This window comes from Garra rufa, chromosome 4 (assembly GCF_049309525.1).
Source record: "Garra rufa chromosome 4, GarRuf1.0, whole genome shotgun sequence".
NCBI lineage: Eukaryota > Metazoa > Chordata > Actinopteri > Cypriniformes > Cyprinidae > Garra > Garra rufa.
In genome coordinates this window covers 37,023,870-37,045,851 of record NC_133364.1, presented here as the reverse complement: position 1 = coordinate 37,045,851, position 21,982 = coordinate 37,023,870, and the positions used below count along the sequence as shown (strand labels likewise).

General features: G+C 37.0%; 1 protein-coding gene across 1 annotated transcript in view; it reads right to left on the bottom strand.

The window, feature by feature from the left end:
• Positions 1 to 6,359: 6,359 nt before the first annotated feature.
• The window catches only part of LOC141332916 (polyunsaturated fatty acid 5-lipoxygenase-like), a 29,358-nt gene continuing 13,735 nt past the window's right edge, over positions 6,360 to 21,982 (bottom strand). Inside the window, exons 3-15 of the mRNA XM_073837877.1 lie at positions 12,929 to 13,127; positions 12,748 to 12,826; positions 11,886 to 12,005; positions 11,682 to 11,791; positions 10,846 to 11,018; positions 10,604 to 10,735; positions 10,294 to 10,497; positions 9,985 to 10,071; positions 9,452 to 9,621; positions 9,241 to 9,356; positions 8,330 to 8,430; positions 8,072 to 8,242; positions 6,360 to 6,887 (exon numbers count right to left, since the gene is read on the bottom strand). Of these exons, the coding sequence (XP_073693978.1) occupies positions 6,708 to 6,887; positions 8,072 to 8,242; positions 8,330 to 8,430; positions 9,241 to 9,356; positions 9,452 to 9,621; positions 9,985 to 10,071; positions 10,294 to 10,497; positions 10,604 to 10,735; positions 10,846 to 11,018; positions 11,682 to 11,791; positions 11,886 to 12,005; positions 12,748 to 12,826; positions 12,929 to 13,127 (1,842 nt within the window). The 3' untranslated portion in view covers positions 6,360 to 6,707. The remainder of the gene's footprint in view (positions 6,888 to 8,071; positions 8,243 to 8,329; positions 8,431 to 9,240; positions 9,357 to 9,451; positions 9,622 to 9,984; positions 10,072 to 10,293; positions 10,498 to 10,603; positions 10,736 to 10,845; positions 11,019 to 11,681; positions 11,792 to 11,885; positions 12,006 to 12,747; positions 12,827 to 12,928; positions 13,128 to 21,982) is intronic.

Below are 21,982 nucleotides of genomic sequence, written 5' to 3'. Positions count from 1 at the left end.
AGACGAGCGGATCCATATTCAGCATTTAATTGAACAGGCAAACAAACACAAAGGGGCAGGCAGAAATCGTAGCCAAACACAGGCAGAAAGGTCGGGGCAGGCAGCGAGAATCAAACACGGGAGGGAGTCCAGGAATCAAAAACACGGGAAAACAAACACAGGAAGAAACGCTCAGAAATGCAGCCGGGGCAATACAAGACTTCGCAAAGTGGCTGTCTGTGTGAGAAGCTTATAAGCAGTCAGTGTGATGAGGAACAGATGTGTGCAGCAATCAGTGCAGTGGGTCACGAGGAGCAGGTGTGAGCAGTGATTGGTGCAGTGGCTTGTGGGGGATGAAGTCCATGATGTGTAGTGCAAGAGTTTGTGATGACAGGACGACGGAGGCTCAAATCGTGACACACAGTGCCTTGCAAAAGTATTCATACCCCTAAATTTTTTTTCACATTTTGTTATGTTGTTGCCTTATGTTAAACTACTTTAAATTACTTTTTCCCCCAGATCAATCTACATCTCATTGCATAAGTATTCATACCCTTTTCTGGGACACTCAGGAGCATTCATATTGCTTTTAGATGTTCCTACACTTGGAGTGGAGTTAAACTGGCAAATTCGTTTGAGTTAGTCTGAATTAGAAAGGCACACACCTCTCAGAAAAGGTCTAACAGCTGAAAATGCATATCAGAGCAAAAACCAAGTCCTGAGGTCAAGATAACTGCCAGTAGAGCTCAGTGACAGACTTGTGTTAAGGCGATGATCTAGAGAAGAGTTCAGAAACAAATCTGCTGCATTGAAGGTTGACAGAAGCATTCTCCATAATGGAAGACGATTGCAACAACTAGGACTCTAGAAAATGTCTGACAGAGCTTGAGAGGTGAAAAGGTGAGGCAAAGAATGGCAGATAATTGCCAAATGCAGATGTGCAACGCTTGTCACATCAGACCCAAAAAGACTTGAGGCTGTAAAGGTGCTTCAACTATGTACTGAGTTAAGGGTATGAATACTTATACACTGTACTTATTTCAGTGTTTTATTTTCAAATTTGCAAATCTGGTTTGTGCTTTGTCATTATTATGGTGTATGCAGTGTAAATTGATGTGGGGAAAAACTAATTTAAAGCAGGTTAACATAATGCTGCAACAAAACAAAATGTGAAAAAAATGAAGGGGTATGAATATTTTTGCAATATAATGTATTAAAATAAATATAATGTATTTTTTTTTATTTTTGGCCTGTTGCACCCTGTCTGTTATGTTATATTCTCTAGCTTTTCAACCTTTATCAAATAAATCAAACGATCAATAGGACGAGTGTCATAGTTCATAATAATCTGTGTTGGGTTCACTCTTGATCATTACATGAACATCAGAATAAAAGCAGCTGTTGATTGTGTCTCATCAGCTCCTGTCATTCTGGATCCAAACACGGCTCATCCGCATCTCGTCCTGTCTGATGATCTGACCAGTGTGAGAGAGAGTGAGAACAAACAACTACTTCCTGATAATCCAGAGAGATTTGACTGTTATCCCTGTGTTCTGGGTTCAGAAGGGTTTGACTCAGGAACACACTGCTGGGATGTGGAGGTTAAAGAGAGTCGATGTTGGAGTGTTGGGCTAACTACAGCATTAAACCAAAGGAAGGGACGTGATTTCTTTAACACCGATGTCTGGAATGTGCAATATGACCCGTATGGTCTAATTGATTGTTCTTTTAATGAATTTTCTGTTGAACAGAAGCTTGAGCGTGTGAGAGTTGATCTGGACTGTGACAGAGGAACGGTGTCATTCTCTGATCCTGTAACTAACACACATCTACACACATTCACAACCACCTTCACTGACACTGTCTTTCCTTTCTTCTGGTGTGATTTGTTTTCCTGTCTGAGGATCTTACCGTTCAATAGTCAGTAATGGTTACAGCAGTACTGTCCTCCAAAGGCAGAGCGCAGTAACTACACATTTGGTCAAAATTGAGTAAAGGTTTAAAATGGGCTTTGTGACAACTGTTTTGTCTTGTGGCAAAGTCTCCTGGTTCAGAGAAACGAGGGTGTCAAAATCGCAGTAGCTACAAAATCCAAACTAATGCCATATATGGTGTAAAAACTTTAAAGGCATTTTTCTCAGTTTCAGTGTTGGCGTAGTTACTGCACTTTGCCTTTGGAGGGCAGTGTAGGTCTCTATGTTCCTGCTTTCATCGTGTTTAAAGTTTAAATCATATCACATGAGTAAGAGTGATCTGTTGATCTGAATATCAGCTGCAGCTGATCACATTACTCAGTGTTGAATATTACTGATATCCATATTTTTTCAGTTTTTTTGCGCACATTAGTGTCCACACAGCTTTTAAAGTAAACTCAACTGAGTAAGAGTATCTTTGTATTTTATTACAACAAACAAGAAGTTAATATTGAGTGAGTTACAAGTTAATATTGAGTAGGACACAATATTGTAATTTTATTTTCACCAAAGACACTTGCTTTGTTTCTTAACGAGTCACAAATTTGTGTTTTAATAACTGTAAAAACTCTTTTCATGATGTGACCGTACCGTTATATTATGTTGTTTCCGGTCTCAAACGGTGAAGGATGAGAAAACGTAACTGTACCCTGATAGCACACTTACATCTCGGAGATGTTTATTTGACATACGCATTTACATCTGGAAGACATCTGCAAGACGTGGTTTGCTCATCTGCAATATGTCCCTGATAGCACACGTACATCTCAGAGACGTTTATTTGACGTACGCATTTACATCTGGAAGACATCTGCAAGACATAGTTTGCTCATCTGCAATATGTCTATTGGACGTTTCCTATCAGATGTCAAATAGATGTCTATTAGATGTCTTTAAGATGTTTATGAATTAGAATGAAGGTAAAACTGACATCTTACAGACGTCTGACAGACATTTGTACACAGCAGATACTTTCCAGATCAAGAGATCTTTAACAGACATCTTGCAGACGCACGTGTGATATCTGGGGTCTATTGGATGTTTCCTATCAGATGTCAAATAAACGTCTATTAGATGTGTTTAAGATGTTTATGAATTAGAAAGAATGTAAAACTGACATCCTACAGACGTCTGCCAGACATTGTACACAGCAGATGCTTTCCAGATCAAGAGATCTTTAACAGACATCTTGCAGACGTACGCTTGCTACAGTATATGGGTAAGATATGATGAGACAGACACAGATTAGAATCTGCAGCGTTGTGGCACTTTCTTTAATGGCCTTGTCTCTTTTTTACTCTTCTTGCAAATAACAGGCAAGTATAACACTTTTGCGTTCCCAACTATTGACAATATTCCTTGACAGGTCATGCTTTGGACAATTCACAGCATTTCAAATCAAATTTGCTTCAGCAAATGTAATACATTTGAAACAATACAACAATTTATCTTTGATTATATCTTTTTCAGCCACAATAAACACCTGGATACAACTAACTCTTGTCTTGTGTCTTACTGTTTCACTTTGTCTATTATAGATCTCGTGAAATTCTATACAAAGAGAAATCACAATCACTACGAGGCTGCAACACACTCCAGTTGATGGAGTGAACAATTAATGTTCAACAGTCGATGCAGATGCCTTTTTCAACCCTTACGAGTTGAAACTGAAGTTGAGGAAACAACCCAAAAAAAATTATATATTTAGGGGTGCCTATTATTATAATAGTCTTTTCTTTCACTATTGCATTTCCAGTCTGTCACAGTGTCATGTTCAAGTTCTTAAAAACGTCTGAAATAACTGTGTATCTGACAAATATTGCACTTAATACACCTTTTCAGTGATAAAATACTGCTCAAGCATCACTAAGGAAATGTATTTGTTTTGAACTCCCACCCAACTGCAAGAATCAAATCTTGGCAACTGGCAACCTTTCCAGATTTAGCATATCCTGTTGTGACTGAATGCAATTCAAACCTTTGTTGAAACTTCCTCCAGTTTTGGATAAATTTCCATGGTGCGACGCAAGTCCCACTGAGATCAGCCCATCCGTCACTTAATAAAATCGCCTTAATGCTAGTTTAACCCTTAAATGATTACCTCAGGTCTTTAGTGTCATGAGACAGCATTAACTACCCTCTCCCTCCTTCATTTTATAAAGTTAAACATCAACTTTCTTAGTATTACTTTCTTCGTATTTCTTAATATAATATTGGTAACGCTTAAGATTACAACCCGCAAAGAACTACGTAAGTAAACTGAATTTACAGTGTATGTTTCTGTAATTATAGTGTACCTATATAGAACGAACATGTAGGTATAAGAGAACATGTTACGTTTTGATAATTGGGCATAACAACCAGATATGCAACCTGCAAAAAACTGCGTAAGCAAACTGAAGTTACGGCGTTAACAGGTCTCTATTCCATTACTGTGCCAGGCATAAATCTACATTTGATGTATCTATATGTAAGCTTTTTTAAATTACTGGGAAAATATACTCATGTTCCATGTAGATACAGGGTAAGTGCGCCATCTGTGCCCACTCTACTAGTGAATTAATGTCTTTGATGGTGGAGTGGTCAACTGTCTAGAGATGCTGGCCATGTTTTATGCACTAAGACACTTCCTCCCAGACCTGAGAGGCCGCCATGTGTTGGTATGCACCGACAACACAGCGGTGGTCTACTATATCAACCACCAGGGAGGTCTGCGTTCGCGCAGAACAAGCTGGCGCACCAGATCCTTGTGTGGTCCCAGGACAAACTCCTTTCTTTAAAAGCAGTTCATATTCCTGGGCATCTCAATTGGGGAGCAGACATCCTGTCGAGGCAGGGGCTGAGGCCCGGGGAAAGGAGGCTTCACCCAGATGTAGTGAAGCAGATTTGGAGAGTGTTTGGTCAGAAGGATCTTTTTGTCCCCTCTGGTACTCTCTGACGAAGCCAGCTCCCCTGGGGCTGGATGCCATGGTACAGACCAAGCGTGCCGTAGGTGTCCTGAAAAGTGAAGCCAAAAGTTTTCGATCGCCCCCCGGTGGCTGGCTGCAGTATAGGTCATAAACCCCGCCCTCTCCATGTAATCTAATGGGACGTGAGCCAAACTAAATAATCGAATTACACTTCAAATAATTTTTTTCCAAAGATGATTTCCATCATGTGAGGTGGTTCCTATAATGCTGATTCATGTTCAGGTGTTCGTTTTTCTAATAAGTTTGCTTTTAAGTAGTTATTTGATGCTATAAAAACGTGGTGTGGTGTCATGATTGTGATCGTGCGATTGGGTCTGCGGGAGTTTGGGCGGGATTTTGACACCGCGGCTCCGCCTCACGACTCTACTGCGCAGACTCTGGCTCCAAACGAGTCTCTACTGCGCATGCTCTGGCTCCAAATGACGCAATTTCCCCCAAGATGGTAGCGGCCATATTTAGATGTTTTGGCTTCACTTTTCTATAGTGGAAAGAGGCGGAGACGCGTTGTCCATCTTTTTTTACAGTCTATGGTACAGACGTGGCCGATGCTGTGCCCTGAAGGTGCTAGTGGCGACAATTTCGGCCTACCACACCCCTCTTGGTGGCCTTTCAGTGGGCAAGAATCCGCTAGTCATTCACTTTCTTTGCGGTGTACTGAGGCCTCCGGTACGACCTCGTGTCCCAACCTGGGACCTGGCTGTGGTACTTGAAGCTCTGTGTAATCCTCCCTTTGAGCCTATTGAGGAGATCTCAGACCGCTTCCTTTCTATTAAGACCGCCTTGCTTCTAGCGTTGTCTTCACTAAAGAGAGTGGGGGAACTGTAGGCCCTCTCAGTGGCCCCGTTGTGTCTCGACTTTGCGCCTGGTATGGCCAAAGCCTTTTTTTTTACCCTAGAGCAGGATATGTTCCCAAGGTCCCAACCTCTAAACCTCAGCCAGTCGTACTTCAGGCCTTTTATCCTCCTCTGTTCGTGGAACCCGAACATCGGAAACTAAATTGCATGTGCACAGTTCCAGACATACCAGAGCTGCCCTGTGGTGTAGGACAGACCAGCTGCTGGTATGTTACCTCTAAACAGACTTTGAGCCATCTGCTCCGCCTAAGAGTCCTCTGGATTATGACAAACAAATAAAAAAACAAAAGAAAAAAGACTGTCGGCATGGACCGATACCACAGTGGACCGAAGATGAAGCTGTTTATGGAAGGAGGGGATTTGTATTCAGACTATAAAATGGCCTGGTGAACTATGAGTTGTTGCCATTCCTCAGGTGAAGACTTTATCTTGTTAATTTGTTTATTGCTTATGAGTTATTGTTTTAATAATCCAAAACCATATCAGATGGCAATTTGAATAATCCTCTCTTAAACCAAGTCTCTGAGTGAATACTTTTTATTCTGCTTTTTAAGCTTTGGTCAGTTTGGAGGATTTTGAGTGGTCTATAAATTCTATTTATTTAATTAAAATATTCTTTATTATGAGAGCTCCCACAGAGAAAAAAGGAAAATAAACATAAAAGTACAGTCAAAGATGCTGAAATGAATATTAACAATTGAATCAAAAGAAGAATAAATAAATAATACCATAGTATAGATGCATGAATACACACGTTTACAGTATATGAATTAAGAAGAGAATTAAAAAGAAAGTGAATAATAAATGGATTGTAAAATCCCTTACTTCCCAACAACAGAGTTCAATCAAACATCATTTCAAAAAGGTGTCTTGAAAAGGCAGAATGCTCTGTTTCACAAAAACACTATAGGTAGGCCTGGCAAAATGTTTCTTCAAATTGCAACACTGTTGGGGATTTTATCAGGGGACAGATAACAATAAGGCAATGTTAATTCTTCATTCCGTATCTTGATGGTGTTGGTCACCTCTTCTAGTTTGGCACGGAAAGTCTTTATGGCTTCCTCTGCTGGTTGGTCTGTGAAGTACATATCTGGATACATGCCTAAGAACCGCTGGAGAAACAAAAGTTCTTCAGAAAACAGAAAAATATTTTTCGTTCTTTTTACAAGATAAACTCTTTTTTAAACTCCACCCCCTTGGTGGCTGTCAATCATTCAGATACGCTTATAAAACACCCCAGAAAACAATGTGTGTTTATAAAATGGAAATATCTGGAGATATTTGCTGTGTTTCTTTATAGAACATGTCAAATTATGTGGTAACCTGATTAAGAACTGCAGAACAGCTGACTACAAATCAGAATCAATGTGACTGATCAATGAATGTCACTTCATCTACTACAAAATCACAATACTGCTTTTTTACTGTCCCTTCAGTGACCTTAATCATAACATGAATGTGTTGATATTATATGTGCTTCAACAGCGTTTTACTCTATTTCTAAACAATTTGGTCAAAATGGTCTCTTTTATAACTTTCAGATATTTTAGTTCAAAACTGTCCAGACACATGGGGCATTCAACATTAGAGAAGAGCAGAAGCTTGCCTGTTAAGTTTTTGTGCTGAGGAAAGGATTGGGGAAAATGTATTTCACTACAAAATATACGGCGTAAATTGTCATTTGTAACATATCCTCAGTTAAATTACTCATGGTAAGTAACAGTAATCTAGTGTAAAAATTGTTCGATTACCTATTCAACATGGTTTTGAATTTTAAAATGTATGAATGTGCCACATAACCCATGTACTAGTAGACATTTCATTCTCCTCTAGGAGATATAATTACGATTGATACTGGACGATAAAAGAACAGAGAAACACCATCAAGTGAATAAATAAATATACTGTTACTGCCCCCAAAAATTGGCCAAGGGTCATAGGCTGGTTGGCTGGTCTTAGCTGGTTTAAGCTGGAAGTAGCTGGTTTTAGCTGGTCTCCCAGTCTGGCCAGGCTGGAAAAGTGTCCAAAACGCCTCTAAAACCAGACTGGTTTTAGCTGTTTTTTTCACCAGGGCTGTCTGACTGAAAAATACTTACTACTATTTACAACAATAAGATTTTGAAATTAGTTTTTCTAAAATACACTTCAAAACATCATTGTCAGTCTGTTGTTTTTAACCCGTACATCGATGCTCTGTACCCTCAGCTAGTAAAAGATTCATTCTTTTTCAAATTGATTCAGAGTAGAGTGCTGGCATGTTCTCTACAATTTCAAGTGTGCGAACCAGACATCAAACCTCATTCTTCTGAGTCCGAGTGAGGGCCCAAACTGTTCCCAGAAGCTCTCTGGAACATCCACGGTTAGGCAGACTGTCCATGATAAAGTCCATATCCACTTGTCCCTTCTTCTGGGGAGGCGGCTTGCGCATGGTGGACGGACTGTTGGGGACCCAGCCGTACCAGTCAAACTGAAACATAAATGTTTACTCACAGATATTAGCTTACAGATCAATTTTAAACACTCTTGTCAATGATATGTCAGCAAGTAACCTCACCTGTCCAAAGTTGACAGCAGCATGTTGTGCTGAAGCTGTGAATATGACAACAGTCAGGTACTCGACCAACTCCTCTCGAGTTTCCAGAGACTTGGGAAAGTCTGTAAATGGTAGAAGTGTGCATTTAATTTTTGCACACATTTAAAGGTGACTTGATACCAGTGTTGGGGGTAATGCATTACAAGTAACGCAAGTTACATAATAATATTCCTTTTCAAAGTAATGCAATACTTTTTAATTGACAAGAAAATATCTGAGTTGCCTTTTCAAATAAGTAATGCCAGTTACTTTTTCACCCCATTTATTGATTAAAAACTCTCCTGTCCCTATGTTGAGAGAAATTGTGAAAATGTTACTTTAGTTCTAGAATAAACGTGAACATGCATCAAAATGAATAAAAACACTGAAATTCAATGCAAACCTCCAATAATTAAATGTGTTAGATAATACAAATATGCTTTATGTATTTAATCCCATTTTATTAACCTTCGATGATCCAATTCATCCATACTAATGAGCAAAAATGACTCAAGATAATCTAACATTTGTTTTCTCTTTTTATTGCTGAAGAGTTGACATTTACTTTTCTCTAAGCCTGATGCTTTCGTTGTGAAAAGGCTTTTACATTTGCCAAAAATAGCACTTTTTATATTAAAAAACAAACAATAGCCCTGCCCAGATTTAAAAAGTAACGCAAAAAAAAGAAACGCATTGGTTTCCGTAAAAAGTAACGATGTAACGTAATTAGTTACTTTTTTAGGAGTAACTGAATATTGTAATGCATTACTTTTAAAAGTAACTTTCGCCAACACTGCTTGATACACAAAAAGATGCTTATCAAATATGCATTTCCTGCATGCTTGCAAAGACAAACATACGTTGACATTTTGATAAGTTACACCCGTACTCACTGTCAGACTTGTTCATGCCAAAGCAGGCAACGTCCTTAACAAATCTTTGAATCTCCACATCTTGTTGAACCACCTGATCGCTTTTGTAGTAGATGTTGACCACATCAGAAACAAAGCTAAACAAAGATAGAAAGAAAAATACTCTGGGTGTCAAATATTTTCACTATGACTTGTACATGTGCATGGAATAGGAACTGTTGAAACCACCTACCAGTGTATTGCCTTCCAGATCTTCATGCCATCGTCTCTATAAAAGTATTTGGGCACATCTTCCATTCCTCGAGCTTTTATGTCCTCAGGGAGGCACAGGGACTTGAAGGTTAAAGTCTTCATGGCATTCTGCATCAGTTTCCCCATCCCATCTTCACTCAAGCTAGTAACCTTTGGATACCAAGAATACAGTTAACTCTTGCCTTAATATCTTCAGAAATTAACTTAAAAGCATTTAAATTATCTCAGTGACCATCTAGGGCATAATGGGTTAAGTTTTATTCTGGTGGATGTTTTTGCATTGGTAGTGACTTAGAAGCTAAAGAGATCTGTTGGTGTCCACAGTCTATTAAAGCAAACACCAGCTAACAAAATATAATATAATAGCATTAAGCAAAAAGACATAAAATCACAAGCCAAAAACTCAGATAATAAATCAGCTTTGTCATGATGAAGATTGGGTGCATCTTTAATCTATATTAGGCAGAAATTATGGTGTTATGTATGGGAATAATAAATAAGCTTCAGATATACCCTGCTGAAGGTCCCGTCTTTACTGATGAGCTTTTCACGGGCTTCTGCATTGATCGCGATTGTGAAACGAACATGAGGCATCAGCAACTGTAAGAAGCAAATTATGCATTTAAACGTGAATTAAATCACAAAAAAGTGATAAATAAGCATAATGTGAAACTGAAAAATGGGTTTTCATGTAGTGCTCTGGAGGCTTTTGGTTAACATTAAAAGCGTGGTTGAAACAGGCAAGGATATCAGAACCAGCAACCCTTCATCGACACATTGACATACATGAAACCTCAACCTCTTTAGTTGAAATACAGGTACCTTGTAAACAGGGTGGATTGGAGACAGCTGTCTGTACATGGCCATTTCAAAAACCTCTGACACCAGATGTGTCCTGAGGAGGTGTGTGACCAGCTGGTGTACATTGAAGTCTGACGATTTCACCCACATCTTGGCCAGCATCCAGTCAAATTCATTATCGCTTGGGAGAAAGATTGGGCTCATTTCTCCTGGGGTTTGACTCAGCTGATTCAGATATAATGAAGGCAAACGGGACAATGTTTTACTTCAGTAAACAAGACAACCTATTTACGAAATTGTTTTCATGTGATACAGATTATGAGACAGATACCTGAATGGCGATTGGCAACATTTGGTCTGATTCATTCTTGTACAGTAGGCAGATGGGTGCAATCAAATAGCGGCCTTTGGCTGCTTCCACGTCGTTCAGTATTTCATAGTCCGCTATGTAGATGTTTCCTGCCTGTAAACACGCATACAAAAGAACCCTGATTTGAGTCTTTTATATAAACTGAAATACATGAATGAAGTCACAATACAAGCAAGTGATTTTTATATCGTAATGTTTCTGACCTGTATTTCCTGTTGTAGTGTGCGTCCTCTCTTCAGACTGCTCTGGACCATCTCAGATTTGACTGGGAATTTGTCTGGCAGTTTCATGCACTTTCTGATCATGACAGGATTGCAGCCGTTCAAAAACTGATAGCCAAACATGGGATCCTTATTCCAGTCTTGCATCACAGTCTCTGTCCAGATTTCAAAGGAGAAATTGAGTCAAAAAACAGCTGAAAAAAAAAACAAAAAAAAAAAACAGCTAAAACCAGCCTAGGCTGGTTGGCTGGTCTTAGCTTGTTTAAGCTGGAAGAGGCTGGTCTCCCAGCCTGGCCAGGTTGGGAAAAGTGGCCAAAACCCCTCTAAAACCAGCCTGCTGAAGAGTTGAAGAGTAGTGTTTGCAAACAGCATTGTATCATATTGCATATTAGTGCAGTCCCTTCTGAAAAATCCAGCATATGCTGGTTAGGTATGTTTTGGTGCTGGGATGCTGGTTTTAGCTGGTCAGCAGGCTGGTTTTATGCTGGTCCTTTGCTGGTTTATACTGGTCCTTGACCAGCAACATGACCAGCATAAACCAGCAAAGGACCAGCATAAACCAGCAAAGGACCAGCATTAACCAGCAAAGGACCAGCATTAACCAGCTAAGGACCAGCATAAACCAGCAAAGGACCAGCATAAACCAGCAAAGGACCAGCATAAACCAGCTAAAACCAGCATCCCAGCACCAAAACATACCTAACCAGCATATGCTGTTTTTTTCAGCAGGGGTGTGTTCATGAAAACACTTCCAAGAGGCATTCTTGTAGCTCCTTTTGAAAAGGAACAAACATTCTTGAGGATGTAATCATCCAAACCTTGTACTGTGTTCTCCCTTATTAAAAAGCCAAAGATGTTTTCAATGTCTGCAATGTTTTCCCAGGAATCGAATGAACCCTTTAATGTGCCAAGTTTGAGTTCCAGAGACCTGAAACAGAATTCATACAGTATAATTAGAAATACGAACAGTTAACAGTGGATGATATTTCATTGTGTTGAAGTTCATAACAAATCAAACTTACACTTTCGTTAAATTCCAATTCCACTCGGATTGTTTTTCTGCATCAAACTGAACTTCTTTAGGAAGTTCATCCACTTTGGCGTCTATGCTCCTAGGGAAGCCTGGGCTCCACTCGCTCCATCTTCAACAAGAAAAACAACAACCTTTACTTTTGTACAGTTAGACCAAGGATTACATTTAAAGGTGAAGTGTTTTTCCAGAACCGAGTGCCCAAGAAGCAAAGATCCAGGTCAATGTTCAGTTCAAATACTGTGTTTCCATTGAGTTGAATGGAAATCCTCCTCGTCTAAACCCAACACTTCCCTTTCCATCTCAACTAAGGGTCTGAGTTTGGGGCATGCTGGGCCTAGGCTGGTTTTAGTTGGTCAGCAAGCTGGTTTTAGAGGGGTTTTGGCCAATTTTCCAGTCTGGGAAACCACCAGCTAAAACCAGCTAAGACCAGCCAACCAGCCTAGGCTGGTTTTAGTTAGTTTTTTTCAGCAGGGGTGAGAGAGTAAGTGTGTTTTTTCCCCCCATCTCCTGCAATTATTCTTCCACGGACTCCAAATTCAAATGGTACAGTTGAATATTTTCTGGTCTTAAATGGTAAGGAACAGATGCTTCTCCCTCTGGGGTCTGAGGGTGTTTTGGTGCTTTTTTCAGTAGCTTATAAACATATAAATGGTTAATATCTGTATAAACTGTATTCAGAACAAACTGGGCTACAATAATATGTGAGCAAAATGATTGGGTTTTTGAGAAAGCAACGTTCATGCGTGGTTAGTGAAAAGCTACATACAAAACATTTGTTCACAAGACCAATATTTATATGTCAAGCATTTTGAGCTGTATCTGAGAAGGAACCAAAAAATCTTGTATCAAACCTGAATTTTTTCTGTCTAAATTCCAGTTCATGTTTTCTTTGCTCATGAAAATATCCGTTGTCAGCATGAGGAAGTCGAGCTAAATGAACACATAAAGAAATAAATAGTAGGAAGGCATTTAAGACATGATTCAATAACAACTGAATTTTAAACATGCTTCATTGGAAAGGTCTGCACGTACCAGTGCCTTCTGGGATCATCACTTCATTTTCGTCCACTAACCAGCAGTAACAGGGGAAATCTACGCAGTCTCCAGAAGGTGTTTGCACTTTGATACGCTTACAAAACCATGGATGATTGCCAATGAAGTTCTCCTTTTCAAGTTTCACCCAGACAATTTTGCCCATGTTCGTCTCCACATCGATGTAAAGGGAGAACTCCTTAAAGATAACATTTATTAGACATGTTAAGTGTGGGGTGGGGTGGGGGAATTCAAAAAAGCAGGTTTTTCAAGAAAGCTCAAAACCCATGTCCCAAAGAATCTAACAAGACCAGTCTCACTGGTTAGAATAATAAAAACTTAACAAATCTATTTATTGGGAACACTTCAAAAAAGAGTTTTCGTACTTAGATTTGTTGTCTTGTTTCCAGCCAAAATATCAAAAAATTCTTAAATCAAGAAGGATTTTCTAGACAAGTAAAATTGTCTTATTGTCAGAAAAAAAACAAGTCAAATTTATCTGCCAATGGTATAAGCAAAAAATAAAAATAAATAAATAAATGTTATTTTAAAATTATTACTTACCCCATTGGCAGATTATTTTGCTGCTTTTAAACAAAAACGCACTTAATTTTGACTGATTTTTTTTTTTAAACTTGTCTAGAAAATCCTTCTTGATTTAAGAATTTGTACATATTTTGGCTGGAAACAAGACAAAAAATTATAAGTAAGAAAAGCATTTTTTGCAGTGTTCAAACCCTTTGCCACCACCTTCCTAAAGTTGCATTTACATTTATTACATGCAAACAGAAGGTGCTCAATTCAAACCTACATTCCAACATTGGCTGGTGCTGAGCATGACATTAACTATGGCTAGTGGTTTTCCAGATTTACTATCCACTTGGCATTTTCCATGGCCACAATTTTGTTGGTAGGAAATTACGTTTACTGCATACTAAAAGTTATTTAAATTTTTAAAGAGAATTAATTTCAATTAAAATGGTAAAACCAATTTTTCCAGTGCAGAAGAAACTGTAGCAGCTGAAGTGGGATCTATACAGTGCCCTCCACTAATATTGGCACCCTTGTTAAATAAGAGCAAAGGTGGATGTGAAAATAAATCTGCATAATTTATCCTTTTGATCTTTCATTCGAAAAATTCACAAAATTCTAACCTTTCCTTTAAGTAAAATGATGGAAACTGAGGGGGAAATCTCACTAGGAAATAAATGTTTGTCTTTAGTTCACGTTGGCCACAATTATTGGCACCCCTAGCAATTTGTCTAAGTAAAATATCTCTGAAGGATATTCCCATTAATATTACAATTATTTTAGCACACCAGGTTGGCTAGGAGTATAAAATTGTCCAGGCATGACACAGGATTATAAATATGAGGAACACAAAAGCCAAATTCCCTTAATCATCCATCACAAGAACTAAAACCAAAGAATGTAGTTCTGATATGCAGAACAAGTTTGTTGAGCTTCACAAAATAGAAAGTGGCTGTAAGAAAAGAGCTAAAGCATTGAAAATCTTCATTCCCACCATCAGGGCAATAATTAAGAAGTTCCAATCAACTAAAGATGTTACAAATCTGCCTAGAAGAGGATATGTGTCTATATCATCTTAATGTACGGTGAGGAGGAGAGTTTGAGTGGCCAAAGACTCTCCAAGGATCACAGTTGGAGAATTGCAGAGAATTGTTGAGTCTTGGGGTTAGAAAGCCTAAAATAAAATGATCAAACCGCCCCTACATCACCACATGTTGTTCCAGAGGGTTTCAAGATAAAATTCTCCTGGCTCACTCAAGAACAAACTCCAGCATATTCACTTGTCAGACATGATTGGAACTTCAAACAGGACTGGCTTCTATGGTCAGATGAAACTAAAAATGAGCTTTTTGGCAGCTAACCCTCCAGATGGTTCTGGTGCAGACAGGGATAATAAAGTACCCCATGCCCACGGTTAAAAATACTTCTGGGTCTTTAATGTTGTGGACATATTTCTCTGCCGAAGGTCCTGGACATCTTGTTTAGATACATGACTTCATGGATTCTATCAAATACCAGCAGATAAAAAAATCTTATAATGGGCCGTGGTTGCATCTTCCAGAAGGACGATGATCCAAAACTCCATCAAAATCAACACAAAATTGTCACTGAGCACAGAATAAAGCTTCTACCATGGCCATATCCCTGACCTGAACCCTGTATAGAAACTGAAGAGAAGCAGCACCAACATGAAGCTAAAAATAAAGAGATTCTGGAGAATCTAGAGAGATTCTGTTTGGAAAGAAGGAAAGGTCTCTGATCTCTTGTCAGGTGTTCTCCAAACTCATTAGAAAACTCAGAGCTGTTATCTTGGGAAAAGGATGTTACAATAATTGGGTGCCAATAATAGTGGCCAAGGTGAAATAGAGAAAACATAGGTTCGATTGATTAACTTCAATGACAGGTTCGAATTTTGCGAAATTTTTGAATGAAAGCTCAAAAGGATAAATTATGCAGATTTATTTTCACATCCATCTTTGCTCATATTTACCAAGGGTGCCAATATTAGTGGAGGGCACTGTATGCATTTACATGCAAAACTCGTTGGTGTTTATAATCTTTTTTTTTTTTTTTTTGTGAAAATATGAAATGGTGGGAAAAATGCAAAGCTAAGATATATTTTAAATCTGAAAGTAACTGCAAATAGGTGGCAGCAAGTGTCTATATACTGTATATATAACACTGTAAAATATATATATTTTTTTTACTTGTTTCCAGCCAAAGAATCTACACATTTTTAAATCAAGAATCATTTTCTAGACAAGTAAAAATTATTTTCATGGTTTTCAGTAAAAACAAGTCAAAATTAAGTGTAAATTAATTAAGCAAAACAATCTTGTTTCAAGCAAAAACACATTTAACATAAGAAAATATTTTTTACTTGTCTAAAAAATCCTTCTTGATTTAAGAAGTTTTTGATATTTTGGTTGGAAACAAGACACATTTTTTGCAGCAAAAATTATTTTCTTACTTAAATTTTCTCTTGAATATATATATATATATATATATATATATATATATATATATATACACACACACAAACACACACACACACACACACATTTATATTTTTTAAAGTTCTTACCGTTTTAAAACAAGAAAACCAGGATCGATCCACCAGGGTTTTTTTACTGCTCTGCTTCTGTGAGTCCATCAGTGTCAGGAAAATGTCCATTTTCTCCATATTCATCTGTCTAACAGTATATACAGTCACCTTGTAGATTGCCATTTTGTCTGTGTGGAAGGATGTACAATCAATCTCTGCATCCTCAGCTGTATTCCTACTCAAGTTTATATATCATTCGCTCTTGTGACATCATTATGTGGGTGTGGTCTACCTATCGAAACTGTCATGTTAATACCTGAATATATGCACTTTATCAGGTCGGTATAGATGTAGTGGTATTCCAGATGAATTGGTATTCTGATAAACTTTTCCAACTACACTTGCAATTTAAAAAATATGCTTCCTTAAATAAAAGTGCCATTTAATGTGGATATAATTCATTCGAAATCCTGAATGAATACAATATGTGGGTCAAAACAAAGGGTAAAAATTAGATGCATAAATAAATCAATAAATTCTTATATATATTTTGTTGTCTTGTTTTTAGCCAAAATATCCAAAAATTCTTAAATCAATAAGGATTTTCTAGACAAGAAAAATTGTCTTGTTTTCAGAAGAAAAAAGTCAATATTAAGTGAGTTTTTATTTGAAACAAACTTAAAATCTGCCAATGGGGTAAGAAAATATGTTCCAGCCAAAATATCAAAAAATTCTTAAATCAAGAAGGATTTTCTAAACAAGTGGAAAAAAAAAAATCTTGTTTTCAGAAAAAACAACTCAAAATTTTTGGAGTTTTTGGTTAGAACAAGCCAAAAAATCTGCCAATGGGGTAAGAAAAAAAATCTTATTTCAAACAGAAAACAAGATTATTTTGCTTGTTTCAAGCAAAAATGTACTTAATTTAGACTTTTTTTTTTCCTGAAAACAAGACAATAATTTTTACTCATCTAGAAAATCCTTCTTGATTTAATAATGTGAAATGTGAAATAAACACAGATGTGATGCTTGAACAATTATCAGAAATACTACCAATAAGTGAAACACACCGATATTTGCAGAAATATATATAAGACGTCCGTGATTTTTAATCTTTACATTGCTGAGTTTAGCATTTGACGTGCCTCAAAAATGGTCTTTCGGTAACCAGTTAATATGGACGCTGCTCACAAACTGACAGAGATCATTTAAAATAAAAGGTAATATTAATATTATTACATTTTATTTTATTTATTTATTCTGGAAGATTATTTCTGGGGTTCTACAGGAAAACCTGAAACCTCTATAATTTAAAATATAGGCTAATATATTACAATAATTCTCCAAACTGCATTATATAAATCTGTTAGCTTAGTTTAGCCATTTAAGTTTGAAAGAAACAACCTCATATGACTAAAGTTGCTTCTCTGTCCTGATGTTTCTAATTTCAAAGCTCACAATATTGTAACGGCAATACTATTATTCTTCATTCTCATTTGAATTGTTGCGGAGAAGCGATTACACAACGAAGGCAGCAACGCATAAGTGTTTGCTTAATAATGACGTTCAGTAGGCGTTTGTACATTTAGCTGCTGCTAGAAACATTTTTCTCTTGCTGTTGGTTTCTTTTTAAATTGTAGTTTTGATTGCACTTATTAACATTAGAATACTAAGTTGTCGGCTAAGGGAAGCTTTTGTTATTCGTGTTGTTCCCTTTCCTGGACGCTCTTAAGTGCAAAGTGTTTTGCATTTGCTATAGACTTTTGGGTGACTTACTTAAATAGGTGTACACTGGAAAAAATGCTTTTCTTGCTTAGATCTTTTTGTCTTGTTTTTAACCAAAATATCTACAAATTCTTAAATCAAGAAGGATTAAAAAAAAAAGTTAAAATTAAGTGAATTTGTACTTAGAACAGGCAAAACATTTTTTATTTTTCTTACCCCATTGGAAGATTATTTTGCTTATTTCAAGCACAAACGCACTTAAATTTGACTTGTTTTTTTTCTTACAGATGTCTGCCAGACATTTGTACACAGCAGATGCTTTCCAGATCAAGAGATCTTTAACAGACATCTTGCAGACATACCTGTGCTATCTGGGCAGCGAGCTAGAAAAGATGAGCATTTGAGGTTAAAAAGTTTATAAATTGTCTTTTTTTTTTTTTTGCTAGACAAGACCATTCTTTCCTCGGCTGTGATCGTTTAGAGCCATTTGAAATTGCATTGAAACTGCATTTTGGAAGTTCAAACTCGACCATAGAAGTCCACTATATGGAGAGAAATCCTGAAATCCTCAAAAAACATAATTTCCTTATGACTGAAGATAGAAAGACATGAACATCTTGGCAAGATGCTGAGTACATTATCTCTAAATTTTTGTTCTAAAAGTTAAGTACTCCTTTAAGTGAGATAGCCACAAACTTTCTAACCCAAAATGGTTACCCTACCTAGATTTCTTTATTTGTTTCAAAATGTTCCTGTCTTTTTAACCCAGTTATTCTTTAAAACACTTGTTGCTGTAATCATGCCATTTATCTGGGGATATAGAGTCCATTGTATATCTAAAGCGCACATTTGTAAAACAAGAGAGGTCTGAGGACCTGGTCTTCCCTGTTTTCAGCATTACTATTGGGCAGCCAATGTACTGTAAGGGCATTAATGTATTGGTGGGTTGCATGTCTTGGGAAATCAAACGTTAACCTTCCTGCTTGGCTGGCTATTGAGCGGGATATGCAGGAATCCTCCCAGAAAACAAACCTATCAGAACATTTAAGAAATGTAACCCTATTGTTTTAAATTCTCTTTGGATTTGGTATCAGCTCAGAAAGATCTTTAAACTCCCTCAGACCTGCAAAAAGTTTGCAATCATGCATTCCCCCCTCACAGTCAGGAAAGAAAAAGGAGTTCAGTCTATAGAAGATTTATATATAGACAATGACAATCTACCTCCCTCTCACTTTTTCAAATATTTACAAGAACGGAATTACGCTAAAAGTAATATCTCTAATTTTGAAAGCCCCCTGAATATCTTTATTTATGTATGACCTCTGAACTTGATTCGAAGGGTCTTGTCTCTCAATATGTTGAATACTTAAATGACTATAGAACTCCTTCTACACAATACATAAACATGTCTTGGGAAAAGGATTTGGGCTTAGATTTTTCAGAGGATAACTGGACTAAGGCACTGGAAGACATTAGGTCTTGTTCCCTTAACTCTAATTTTCAGCTAATTCAGTTTAAAGTTATCCATAGACTGCATTTCTCTCATACCAAATTACAGAATATTTATCCCTCTGTGTGTCAAATGCAAATCCAATGAGGTTGCATTGGCTCACTTATTTTGGTCAGGAGACAGGGCAGGAACCAACTCAACTCAACAAACACAAAGACAAGACGACAACAACAACAACAACAACAACAACAACAACAACAACAAAAAATGGATAAAAAAGCAAAAACTTGCAAAAAAATAAATAAAATAAGACGGGGGGAAAAGACTGAAAAGTGCAAACAAAAGGTAAAATACTAGGAAAAAAAACTAAATTAAACTTAATAAAACCAAAAGAGAAAGAATAGGTAAGCTATAAACAAAAGACTTGAACTACTAGCAAAAAGAAATAGGACAGCTATCTTGCTGAAAAAAAAAAATCTAAATAAATAAACAATAAAGACAGGAGCGAGACTAGAAACAAAAGTGAAAACTAGAATCTAGCAAGAGAGGGGGAAAAAACTAAACTAAACCGGGGAAAAAACACAGAATAACAAGCTCCAACAAGACTAAAGACATTAGCTAGAAACATGTACTCAAAGGCGCACACAAAAAACAAACCAGCCAAGACAAGAGGGAAATGAGCACAATAAAAAGGGAGGAGAGGACTCGAGGATCAGGTGAAAACACTAAGACAAACAAGGACCAAACGAGAAGGACAGGTTACTACACTCAAGGACTAAATAAGGGGGCATGGAAACTGAAAACAAGGGGGTAGGGTAAAGGGAGCACATGGCCAGGACAAACAAAGACACAGACATGTGCTTAGACATAAAACAAACAAAGAAACATTGAACAGAGACAGGACAGACAGGGCTGTCAGGGCAGTTCAAATGGACAAGTTTAGTGAGTGGTCTTTAGGCATCTCCCTACTTAAGAAAAAGTACTCTGAAGTTATAATATGTCTAAAGAATGTCTGAATTCAGACATAAAGATTCATTCTGAATTAAGAATTCAGCAGCTTTAAATTGGTATATGTAAATACCGATTTTAAATTTAAAAGAAAACCCTCTGCTCAGTTTCTAACTTAACACATATTTGAACTATTTACTTTACAGGGACATAAATAAGATGCAGATGCAGATGCAGTTAAATACATGTACAAAAATAATGGAGCAGTGGCATACATTAGATCTTCACAATATTACGCATATGGATATAAACAACGTGTCCGCCATACTGTATATGGCGACTGTCCATAATAATAATAGCAGACAAGGCACAATACTTTGCTAGCCATTTAGCCCTCTTTTTGGGCATCCCAAGTTGTTAAAGCCCTCTTACTACCAGCCTGTGTGTGTCCTAAGCTGCCAAATATGAAAATATCCGATTGAACGCTTCCGCTGTGTGCACGCTCTACTACAGCAAACGCGCCCTGCGCATTCAAATGTGGCCAAAGGTTATGCCATATTTATAGGCTAAACAAAAAATAAATTAATTAATTAAATCTCCCTATCTGACTCATTTTTACTACTGAGGTTTGACGTCAATAAAAATTAGGGTCATAGGCTAATCATGACCGATGATTGCTGTCACTTCATAGAACTTGTGCTCATCTCTATAGTCCTAATATGTATTATATGTAGCTAGTAGTGTTGCAATGCTTAAATATAGCAGTTAATTTGAAATAACCCAATAAATTAATGAAATAATTCTTACTATTTGGGATTTAAGACAAGTCTGGGGCTATCCTAACTTTAAGAAGTTATTGACGATGGTTTTTAAGAAGATTCTTTTCAAGAATTAATATTTTCTTGATTTTTGTCTTAAGAACAATCTTAAGTAAAAAGCTAAGAATATTCTTAAGAAAAATTTTTGGCAATACAAAACATTCTTAACTTTTTTCTTATTTTAAAAAATGGCAGTTAAGAAGAAATTTCTTCTTAACCCTCCTGTTATCCTTGGGGTCAATGTATGTACATATATAATTGACTTTTTTTTTTTTTTTTGCTTCAGATTGAATGACTTTTCCTAATTTAATGGGGAAAACTTGGTAAACATAAAATTAACATGATATTATTTTTTCAATGCCCTGTACACATTTTGTCACATCGGTGTTCTTTGGGGTCAATTTGACCCCAGGTTATTTTAGCTGTATAAAACATAAGAAATATAAAAAAATTTACACACATTTGTTTTGGGTGATATTGAGGTCACTATAACATGCTATGATTTTATAATATTCACTATAATTTTATATGTTAAGTATAATAAAAATAAAATAAAAAACTAACACAACCATACCTGTAGTATTGCGAGAACCACTGTCAGTTGAATTGCTCTCTCAATTGAAAATGGCCTTTACGCAAAGGTTTTCTGTCAGTGAGATTTTGTCACAGGTGTTTGACATTGAAAGTGGGGGGTGTGTTTCAGAGTGTTGTTAAGTAGTCAACAAAGACATCAATTACCTGACACTAACCTTTTAGCAAAAAAATATCATATTCTAGAGGTTTTAAATTTGGGGTCAAATTGACCCCAGTGGATAAAAGGCGTTAGCGGATTTTAGGGTAACAGGAGGGTTAAGAATGTTTTGTGAATCTGGCCCCAGATTTGCAGGAAACCAGATAGAAAGGTTGTGTCTAGTAGGAAGAACTTGCAATCTGGCTTTTACTGTAAAAATAATAAGGTCCTCACTGTGTGCAGTATTCTTAAGAAATAAATGTGAAACAGAATGATCAGCAGAAGAAAGACATGCAAGTTTTCCCTAACT